General features: G+C 43.5%; 1 protein-coding gene across 1 annotated transcript; it reads left to right on the plus strand.

Annotated features, from left to right (window-relative positions):
• The first annotated feature begins 236 nt into the window (after positions 1-236).
• On the plus strand, positions 237-11425 carry opn3 (opsin 3). Its single transcript, XM_034609321.1, has 4 exons — positions 237-555; positions 5860-6179; positions 9842-10093; positions 10626-11425. The coding sequence occupies exons 1-4, from the start codon at positions 237-239 to the stop codon at positions 10896-10898; spliced, it is 1164 nt and encodes a 387-aa protein (XP_034465212.1). The 3' UTR covers positions 10899-11425.
• Positions 11426-11551: the final 126 nt, after the last annotated feature.

Consider the following 11551-nt stretch of genomic DNA (forward strand, 5'->3'; position numbering starts at 1 on the left):
ATCAAAGATGTGGGAGGAAAAGAAAAGAGTTTACTTTGAAAGCGCACCCGGAAGTGTGTCGTTGATTCCCTGTGTGTGTGGACAGCGGTACATTGACCCATTTTCTACCAACTGCGCGTGGAATGGATGAGCGGCGCGTGGAGCGCGTGGAGCCCGCACTCCTCTCGGTGTGCGGGACACGCGCCGACACACTGCGCGCACCGCGATGCTGGGACCAGAGTTGGTGAGTTCACGCAATGAATCCCGCCAACGAGACCAGAGCCGAGAGAAGTGCGGAGCGCCTCCTGTTCGCCGTGGGCACCTACAAACTTCTGGCTGTCACCATCGGGACCATCGGGCTGCTCGGCTTCTGTAACAACGCGGTCGTCATCGTGCTCTTCTGCAAATTCAAGCGGCTCCGCACGCCCACCAACCTGCTGCTGGTCAACATCAGCCTGAGCGACTTTCTGGTGTCCGTCATCGGGATCAACTTCACGTTTGTTTCGTGCGTCAAAGGCGGATGGGTCTGGAGCCATGCGACGTGCGTGTGGGACGGTTTCAGCAACAGCCTGTTCGGTGAGAGAGAGAGAGAATCAGAATCTGTTTAGAAGCTGTTTACTCACACCAGCCTGCTGTGTCACATTAATCATCAACTTTTTTTTTTTTTTTGTATTCATCCAAAAGTAATTCATTAAAGTGTTTGCCCTCTCTGACCTGCCGTGGTTCTGTCTCCTGGTGTTACTGAGCCGATGAACACATGCAGCCTAATGTGGTTCTGTAAACAGCAGAGAGGCGCTCATCCTCTACTTGACTTTTCCACTACGCAGGAGAGAATGGTGCCCCGAGTGGAAATGGATTTTTCTGTGATAAGTGTTTAAATTCACATGTCAGTCCGATTTGATTTGCGTGTAGCCCACATTCACAAATCACTATTTGCCTCGCGGGGCTTAACAAGGTGCGACATCCTCTGCCCTTGTGGCGACACATTTTCTGTTTGCTCGTATTGTGAGCACTTCCTTGCAGAATATAAAGAGATGTCGAATTAAAACAGTTTGCACACCCTCTATAGTTTGCCTCATGGTGAGCTGCAGTGAAATGGGACCTTTTAAAGAGCTTTCCATCCTGTTGTTTATGTTCCTATCAGCCACTACAGAATGCTTTTTTTATAAATAATTAAGAGGAGCGTTTTCCGTATGTCCATTGCATCCACAGCTTCCTCTTGACTGGAACATTGTCCTTTTATTATCAGCCTAACTGTGCCTGGCAGTGACGTGTGATGAGCACTGACTGGGGGTTGCTGGGCAGGTCCCACCCTGCAGGAATTGCAGCTAAGGAGGATGGATTTGTGGGATAATTAGCTCATTAGTGCCAACCTGCAAGTCTTCAGCTGCTTTATCAGCAAAATAATCACAGAGCTGAAGTGGAGGGCTCACTCCTGATTGATCCTTATCTGCCACCTCTCCGTCCTTTAATTGACATTGTGTTTCTTTTGCCCTCGATCTAAGGAACACGTGTACCTGCCTCGGTCATGCGGCGCCACAGTCTCCAGGCGGCAGTGATTTTGTTGATGTGGTTTGCATTGCAAATAGGTCATGCAAATGAGACTGACGAATCAATCCATGCAAAGCTGTTTCAGCGCGTTTATAGTTAATATGTCGATTCAGAAGCGAATATCCTGTCATCAGTTATACGAATCGTCCACAGTAAACGAAGGGCACGGTCACACGCGAGCGAATATCGCTGGCCAAAGTTCACCAAAGTTCAACTCCACGTGAAGCCACGCTGCAATTTGCCTCGCCACAGGAAGCACATGTTTGATTCGCTCGCACAGATTGGAAGTGAACTGCTGCACTCGTGCTGGTGTGACCTTGCCCTCAGAGGGGGATTTAACACCTTCCAGAGTGCGGATTTTGTGTCTCTGTGTGTACATTGAAATCAGATCATTTGGGAAACAATGACCCGGCAGCTTAACTCCGTGCATGCACGCTGTCGTTTGTGTGTATCTGCACTTTGGGCCATGTGCCAGAAAGCCCTTGCTCTTGGATAAGGTGAGGGAACAGATGTGAAATATCTATAATTAAAGATATGAGTGAAAAAATGATGAGATACGGTTGTTTTGGTTTTGAAGTTACGACCACCAAAGGCAAATAAGCTGATTGAGCATGCTCACAGTGATGTTCTCTGATATTTGATGGATTGTTGAACTTATTGCCACCGACTGGCCCCACATGCTTGTTGTTTTGTAGTCCTTTCTGTGTTCTCGTCTTGGTAGACATATTTTGCAAAAACAAGGTTGTGTGGAGAGAGATTTTTTTTAATGGGAAGCGGAAAATATCTGTTAAAAGAAAATGTCCTCAATATTTTAGACATGGCTATAGAGGGACTTGCTTTCTCATTTGGGTGACATTGCACAGAAAGGATGTGGCGTCCGGCTGCTTTGGCCCACACTCAGATGGGTAACAGACAGCTGATGCAGATGACGGACATTTTCAGCTACAGTGACACATCCTGTCCTTCCCTTGTCATTTACAGTGCAGTTTTGCAACGAACAAAAAATGTAACGTATTCTACATCACACACATGATTTGGTAGAAGCATCACAGGTTGCTGGTAAAACGAGGATAATATATGTCTTCCTGCTGACTCAGGTTTGTAATATAAAAGTGTACAAAAAATAAATCGCACAGCTGTAACCCTGACACAACATCATTTCTGTGCCTTATCATACCCACTGGAGGCTGGTCAGTGTGACCTACACACACACACACAGGCTACTGGGCTGGAGCGATAAGCCCTGGCAGCTCCATCCTTCCTACTGAAACCCTATCTGGGCAGCTGTGGCTCAAGCTGAGTGCTTCATGTGAATCATCCCCCTGTTTTGTGTGTAGGGGTGGGCGATATAGCCTCAAAATGGTATCACGATATTTCAAGGATTTTTTTACGAAAACGATATCTCTGACGATATGGACACAAAATACAGAACGTTTTATCGGTGATTGCAGCTTGTAGGCAGCAGCATTCATCAGTGCAAACAAAATGAAGGGCATTTTCCATCAGCTGGACCATCTTTTGTCTTTCTGTGACCATTATGTGCTGAGGTAGTCCTATTTCCACTTGAGCATCCCTGAGTGCCCGTTGTCCTCTTCCAGCGGTTAGCAAGGCAGCCACAATCTTCTCTCTCTCTCTCTCTCTCACTCGCACTCGCACTCTCGCACTCTCACTCTCACTCTCAAACACACTAGGGTGACCAGATTATATTTTTAGTAGATCAGATTGTCATAAAGCTATAGGTGCTTACAAACCCATTTTATGATAGCACAGATTCAGGTTTAAAACAGGTTGAATCAACAATGAATTATATATGATCATCTAATCCGGGCAATAGACAAATGAAAGCACATCAATAACACTTATTATTGCCCATAGCAATATCCCATGAAAATAATTGTTTTGGGACTGCCTGCTATTATGAATAGGCATGGGAGTGGGGGTTATAATAGAGAGGATTAGGATTTTTGGATTTGTTCTTACTTGATTTTTTTAATGGTAAATGAAGCTTACAAATAGCAATGTGCAGACGACGGCCAAAGAATGACAGTCTGGTCGTTATTGAGAGCAATGGCTTTGACAACATTGGCCACGTTGTCTGTTGTTAAGAAACTTCCTTAAACCACTCGCAATATTTTCACCCGTGTGATCCTTGGAAAAGAGACTTGTCTCAAGGCAGGACTTGTGCAGCTTCCAGTCGTTGTCGATGTAGTGCACGGTCAGGCTTGATATATGGTATTGTGGTTCGGCTCGACCACAGATCCATGGTTGAGGCAAAAAACTCCACCGACGATAGTGTAGTTGCTTGTTTGTCGCGTCATGCTTCATACATTGCAGGCAAGGATATGTAAACGCATCAGTACTTTACATCCACTGTTTGCTCTTCCTGTCATATCAAGAAGCAACTAGCGAGAGCAACTAGCGAGAGCAACTAGCGGGTGCTCCTCGGTTGAGTCATTTGTTTACTTTTGGGCCGCACATTATCAGCTGCTCGTGTCTCCTCCTCGCGTGCCTTAAAGGTTCAGTGTGTAAGATTTAGTGACATTTAGTGGTGAAGTTACATGTTGCAGCTAAAAAACCTCACTTCACCCTCCCCTTCCAAACATGAAAGAGAACCTGTGGCAGCCTTCAGTTGTCATAAAAACGCAAAAGATGTTTAGTTTGTTCAGTCTGGGCTACTGTAAAAACATGGCGGCCTCCGTAGAGAGGACCCGATGTTATTTAGAGTATTTCAATATAAAGGGCACATTCTAGGGTAAAGAAAACAACAATTTGTACAATTTAGATGAAACACACTGGGGAAAACATATAGCAATATTTTGGATTCTATTTCTGCCAGTAGATCCCTTTCACCTAAATCTTACACACTGTACCTTTTAACAGCCTGGTTGTTCTCGACGGTGTGTTTTCGCTTCAAGTGGTGACACAAGTTTGTTGTGTCTCCACCTTTAGCCGTAACCGTTTTCTTTCATATTTTGCACTTTGTCGAAGGTCTGGCCTCTTGTAGCCAAACCACTTCCACACTATTGAAGAAGCAGTTTCTTTTAAGGTACTAAATCATCATCGGAGGCTGATACACTGCTCTCGCTCTCAGACATGTTTGGGCTTCTGATGTTGTTGTGCGCTCTAAGGAACGTAAATGCGCCATACGTCATTGCGTCGCTATACCATTAATATCGCGATATGACACATTTTTATCACGTAAAAATGCTACACAGCCCTAGTTGTTTTTTTTTTTTCTTCAAAGTTGTATGTCCATTTACCGACACTGTTGTCGTGTTCTCATGTAAATAAAGGGATTAATAACCTGCAGAGTTGAAAGGGTACTGGAGTATGTAATTGTGTGTGTGTGTGTGTGTGTGTGTGTGTGTGTGTGTGTGTGTGTGTGTGTGTGTGTGTGTGTGTGTGTGTGTGTGTGTGTGTGTGTGTGTGTGTGTGTGTGTGTGTGTGAGAGAGATGTTTATTGACAATAAAGATGCAGAATCAATTTTAGACGCTGCACCATGACTCTGGCTTGCTGATATGCTCTTCAGCTTACATGCTATGTGAAATGCTGAGAACAAAATGATGCACAGGATGAACAAGAGCTGCAATATTGGAATATATGTACTTGTACATATATACTTTTTGCAGCATTTGAAGCAAACCATGTAACTTTGAGTAGAAAACCCAGGCTGTACAATGTAGACTCAGGTCCTTGAGGTGTGTGTGTGTGTGTGTGTGTGTGTGTGTGTGTGTGTGTGTGTGTGTGTGTGTGTGTGTGTGTGTGTGTGTGTGTGTGTGTGTGTGTGTGTGTGTGTGTGTGTGTGTGTGTGTGTGTGTGTGTGTGTGTGTGTGTGTGTGTGTGTGTGTGAGATGTTTATTGACAATAAAGATGCAGAATCAATTTTAGACGCTGCACCATGACTCTGGCTTGCTGATATGCTCTTCAGCTTACATGCTATGTGAAATGCTGAGAACAAAATGATGCACAGGATGAACAAGAGCTGCAATATTGGAATATATGTACTTGTACATATATACTTTTTGCAGCATTTGAAGCAAACCATGTAACTTTGAGTAGAAAACCCAGGCTGTACAATGTAGACTCAGGTCCTTGAGGAGTGTGTGTGTGTGTGTGTGTGGGGGGGGAGTTAAGAGTCTCTTTTGAGTTTTCAAGCTTTCAACACAAAAATGCTTGAAAATGATGTTCAGTACCAATATGTTTAGAATGCTGTTAAATGGATCCGGATGAGATTCATTCAGTCTTAAGAGATGCTGAGTAGCCACTGACCCAGATCCTGCAGCGATCGCTCTGCATTACTCAGCGTGGATGTCTCTCTCCCTCCACAGGAATTGTTTCCATCATGACTCTGGCGGCCCTGGCCTATGAGCGCTACATCCGGGTGGTCCACGCGCAGGTGGTGGACTTCCCCTGGGCGTGGCGGGCCATCGCCCACATCTGGCTGTACTCCCTGGCCTGGACGGGGGCTCCTCTTCTGGGGTGGAACCGCTACACTCTGGAGATCCACCAGCTGGGCTGTTCTCTGGACTGGGCATCAAAGGACCCGAATGACGCCTCCTTCATCCTCTTGTTCCTCCTGGCCTGTTTCTTTGTGCCTGTGGGCATCATGATCTACTGCTACGGCAACATCCTCTATACAGTGCAAATGGTAAGACACGCAGATGTTCTCTTGACTGTTTGGTTCTCAATCTATAGATTAAAATCCGGTAAGAAAAATTAAACATGAGTTTGCTAGTCTGCTACCTTTTATAGCTGCTTTTTGTTATCGATGAAAATTTTTAAAAAGCTATAGTAGCAGCCCTAATAATAACGTAGCTAGTGATCATTTAAATTATTGATTAAAAAGCTCAAAGTGACATCATCAAATGTCTTCTTTTGCCCAACCAACAGTCAGAAAACCCAAAGATCTTCAGTTTACTTGTAATGTAAAATCAGCAAATTTTCAAGCATCAGGATCAAAAATGTATCAATTACACAATAGATGCTGATTCAATTTATCAACTAGTCATTGCAGCTTTTTTCCCCCACTATTATATGTCAGTGTGACATGTATCAATGCATCAATGTTTTTACTCTTCAACAACTTCAAGATCTTATGTAATTGACATTTCTACAGTTCTCATCTCTTAATCTTCAAATAACTGTTCAACTGATTCAAAGCGACTGCAGTTTGAGTGACACTTTGAAACCTTTAATATTGAACGTATCGCCGGCCCAATTCTCATCATGTTCAACACTATGGTAGGGTACCGAAATTAGGAGTCCGTCAGGCATCACTTCCTACACAGGCGATACTAATCGGACCGAATCACAGATCTGCCTCATTTTGGTGCATTATGAACTGCAATAGTCGCCCTGCTAACAGGCAACATAAATCACTGCACGATACTGGTTAATATTACACTTAACTTTGGTGGCAGCATGTAATGTTGACCTTCTGTTAGCTAGTAGCTACCTCAAACTTGAGTTGACACGACAACAAAATGCCTGAAGCTGCACAGTCAAAATGCTGATTCTGACACGTGGACCTGCAGCAGATGCTTAAAAACAAGTCCATGTAAAGGGAGGAACATGACAAAACTTAATGAAGGATACATTTGAAATCACAGGGATGTTTATTGTGTGACTGCTTGTGACAAGCACATCAGATATCAGACAGAAAGAAATGTCATTTCCATTTCACAGCTTCCACCTCAACAGACTTGCAGGTCAAGTTATCATAAAACTTTGAGGAACATTTCAACTCTTTTCAGCACTTTTCACTTCAACTCCATTCAGGTTGCAAACAAACTGCCGACCTCTTCTAAAACTAATTCAGCAAATTAACTATTTCAAATGTTACAGCCTTGATTTCTCGGAGCACAGGCACACACATTCTCTTCATTAAATGTCTCCTTTTCTAAATACAGATGTGAAATTCAGTTTTAAATGTGTGCTACAAATTAAGATCTACGTGCTGTTATTACTTGTACTTGTACAGACTATTTTTTCATTTTTTAATGAAAAGAAACTGTTTGACCTTCTGCAGCCACGTGCTGCCTTTCACTCCTCTTTCATTATAGACTATTATTGTATATGTGTCTGTGGCTATAGTGCTTGTTCTGTGTGGTGCAAATCATTGGAAAGCTCATTGTTCCCTGTCCCTTTACTGAGCCACAGAGGGGTCAGTCATAGGATAAAGGGCAGGTGATCCTGCTGTGAGGTAACATTTGTGTTGCAAATATACCATAGAAGTGTCTGTGATAGAAATGAGTGAATCTGTTTGTACGATCAAGCAGATGGTCACTGAAGTGATAGAACAGGAAAGTATGTAAGCAGACATGTAAATGAGGAACACACTAATCGAATGAAGTCTCTGTCTGCATCACAACTTGCTGCAGCTGCTATCTTTACGTCCTCAAGTGTTCACAACCTTGTATGAGCTGCTACTTCCTCACAGCCCCGAGCCCGAGCGCCACAATACACTCAGCCCCCGAGCCCGAGCGCCACAATACACTCAGCCCCTCCGCAAATGCCCAGCACACATCAGAGGCCTGGTAGGACTCATCGCATGTCACAGCATTTTGGGAATTGCAATGAAAAACCTTCAAAGAGACGTACGCTGAACCCTACAGAGTATTTTTGGCTTGATACCCAAAAAAAGAAGACGTCAGAAAAAGGGAAACAATATTAACATGGAAATGGATCATCAGAAATGTAGAACATGAATAAAAAACAGAACTTGTGAATTCATGAATACATTTGAAAGCTTGCAGGGATTCAGTCAGCTGCTGTCGACTGTCCTGAGGGAGTCTGTAATGTAGCCATATGCTTTATCATCATCTCTTCATCTGAAGGGTATAATCCACAGTGTCAGTCACCCACTCAGACTATCGCAATGTTATTTCCATGAGCTGTCAGCTATTGCTGAGCTTTTGGGAATAAAGCTGCACGATGCTGCACTTATAAACATTTGTTTGGTTTTAAATAGACATATTCGCACTGGTAGGTGTCTCTGTGTTTTGCTAAAGCTGCTTTCATTAATGATTCAACCGAATATTATGTAACTTTTGAAATAAAAGCTTTCTCCTTCTTACAAATATAATTCATGAGCAATAAAAGGCACTCATTCATTACATTCAGGTTTTGCTGAAAGAGTCTTACCATAGATAAACAAAGCTTCTCCACTTCTTCCCACTATTAAAATATGAAGCCAAAATATCCTGGATATGAATTCTGTCATCTTGACCAATTGGAGCCAGAGTCTGCGCAGTAGCGATCAAGTGTATATACATGCTCAACCAATCTTGAGTCTCAGTTGTCAATCTCAGTTGTCAATCATGATGTTTCAGCCTGTTTTTATATTATCAAGTAACATTACGACCAAACTTACCTGAAAAATGATTTACAAAGTTACAAACTTATTTTAAATGACAAACCATCTTTAAAAAATTGACATGTACTTCGATCTTTTTTGTTTGGTCCACATCCCACCCACTGACATGAAGGAGGTAGGATTTATGACCCATACTGCAGCAAGCCACCAGGTGGCGATTGAGAAACTTTGGGTTCATTTATTTGGGAGCAGTCATGTCGTCCATCTTTTAATACAGTTCAGGTTCTGCATCCTTTGGAGGACGTGGTCTACCCGGCCCACACACCACAAAGGCCAAGCTGAAATAAGATGGTCTGGTCTAAAGAGGCTTTCCATGATCACCGTCACCAGCAAGTCCCACCCTTATTGCTGTTGCTTAGCAACAGAGCTCTAGCTGGACACATCAAGACATTTTTAATGCCCCATGTTTTTTTTTAAATGTGACTGGGAATTGTTCAGTCTAGTCGAAGCCTGATACTCAAGCATCGGACGTCTTGTCCATTGCCAGCGCCATTACCTTTCTTATCCTGGGATAGGTTGAGACAGTAAGTATCCACCCTTTGTTTCTCTGGGATAGAGGGATGAATTTGTTGGTCGAAGCAGGGTTTCAAATGAGACAGCCTAGTCACACCACTGTGACCCAATTGGTCTTCAAATGCAGCCTCCAAGGGATGCAGCCCCTGACTTGAGACGCAGCTTATTGTTCGGGTATGACCAGTATCTTGGTGGCTAATGTTGGCTAACTATTAATACATAGGCCTAATGGCATCAGATAAAGGTATTTATTCGTATTTTCATCCCTGTGATCTTCACAATACATGTCCATTTTCCTACAAATCCAGAATGCCCAGTTTAACTACAGACTTTGATCCAAACCAGCAACAATGTGGTAATCTGTAATTGTTTGGCCAAAGTCTCCCTCATGGTGGCATCTCACTTTCACCTGTTTCTCGTAGCTGCGCTCCATCCAGGACCTCCAGACGGTTCAGATCATCAAGATCCTGCGGTACGAGAAGAAGGTCGCCGTCATGTTTCTCCTGATGATCTCCTGCTTCCTGGTGTGTTGGACACCCTACGCTGCTGTGTCCATGATGGAGGCCTTTGGCAGGAAGAGCATGGTCTCTCCCACACTGGCCATCATCCCCTCGTTCTTTGCTAAGTCCAGCACTGCCTACAATCCCCTCATCTATGTGTTCATGAGCAGAAAGGTTTGTAGTCATAAAGTTTTCTAATAGTTTGTGTTTGCAGGAAGGAACATTCAATTCTATGAAAAATCTGTACCTCTCCAGCACTTATATCTTGCTCTATGTGGCGGTGAAGTCAGTGGTCCATGTTTTGCTGCAATCTGGAAAACATATGTTTCATTGGCGAGTTGTGACTGTCTGCTTCCTGTCGGTTAAGTACATTTTTTTCCCACCTCCTGTGGCCACTGCTGAATTTGGAATTGAATATGGACAAATAGAACAAATCAAGAGCATCTCAAAAAGGGTTGATGGTTTGTTCTCTTGTGCTGCTTCAGTTTGACATTCGAGTAAAGAAAAACTTCTACACACAATAAATTAATTCTGCATACTTAAATATACAGAATGCATTTATTGTGTGTAGAAGTGAAATTGCTGGCATCCTGATATGTTGCATGTTTGATGGGAAAATGATTGAGGAAAGGGTGATATTTCATCCCCTTGTTAAATACCATGCTTTTATCTTTCCGCTCTGCTCCTCTTCCTCCTCCTCTCACAGTTCCGCCGCTGTTTGCTGCAGTTGCTCTGCTCGCGCTTCTCTTGGCTGCAGCGCAGCCTCAAAGAGCGCCCCCTGGCTCCGGTCGAGCGTCCCATCCGGCCAATCGTTGTGTCCCGCGCTTGCAGGAGCAGAGACCGACCCAAAAAGAGGGTGACCTTCAACTCCTCCTCCATCGTCTTCATCATCACCAGCAATGACTTTCAGCACCTTGACGTGCCCTCCAAGTCTGGAGGATCCTCCCAAGAGAACATCATTCAAGTGAGACCACTGTGATCCACAAGGACCGGACTTTTGACCCCACCACTCAGTATGCCTTAGGATGTCTCATGCAATTCCAAGCCAAAATAACCCTGTCTGACCTCCTTTCTATATCTATACACAGTTACAGACTTGTTACCAGTTAACTGTAAATATCCAACTGTCAGGCCGAAAACTCAACCAATTTCCCGACAGTCTAAGCAGGTAGTATGAAAGTGTCCAACATCATCAAACATCATCAGCTGTGGTGACATTAGTACATAATGTTGTAGTCAACAATGATGTTTCCCTTTAGAAAAAGAACCACAGCTCTTTGTTAAATATACCATGCAGTGTAGATGACAACTGTGGGACTGTGTTGAGCTGCCAGCTGAGTTATGGACCTGTGCTTGGATCAACACGTGATAGTAGATTGTTTTAGTTGGTACCCAACTGCAAGTGTGTAAAATGGGAAATAAGCCTTAGCCCCTTAGCCATATACCATATTACAAAAACTGACTTTACTATGTATGGATTCAATAAAGAGATCATATTTTAGGCTATCGAGCTTGTGTGCCTTATGTTATTAAAGCGTCCTGTGTGATGAGTCGCTGTGAGATGACATTTGGTAGACGATATGTATGAATATATTTGTTTGAGGACTAAAGCAGAGTAATCAGATAAGAGGA

Source organism: Hippoglossus hippoglossus, chromosome 15 (genome assembly GCF_009819705.1).
Source record: "Hippoglossus hippoglossus isolate fHipHip1 chromosome 15, fHipHip1.pri, whole genome shotgun sequence".
Lineage (NCBI taxonomy): Eukaryota > Metazoa > Chordata > Actinopteri > Pleuronectiformes > Pleuronectidae > Hippoglossus > Hippoglossus hippoglossus.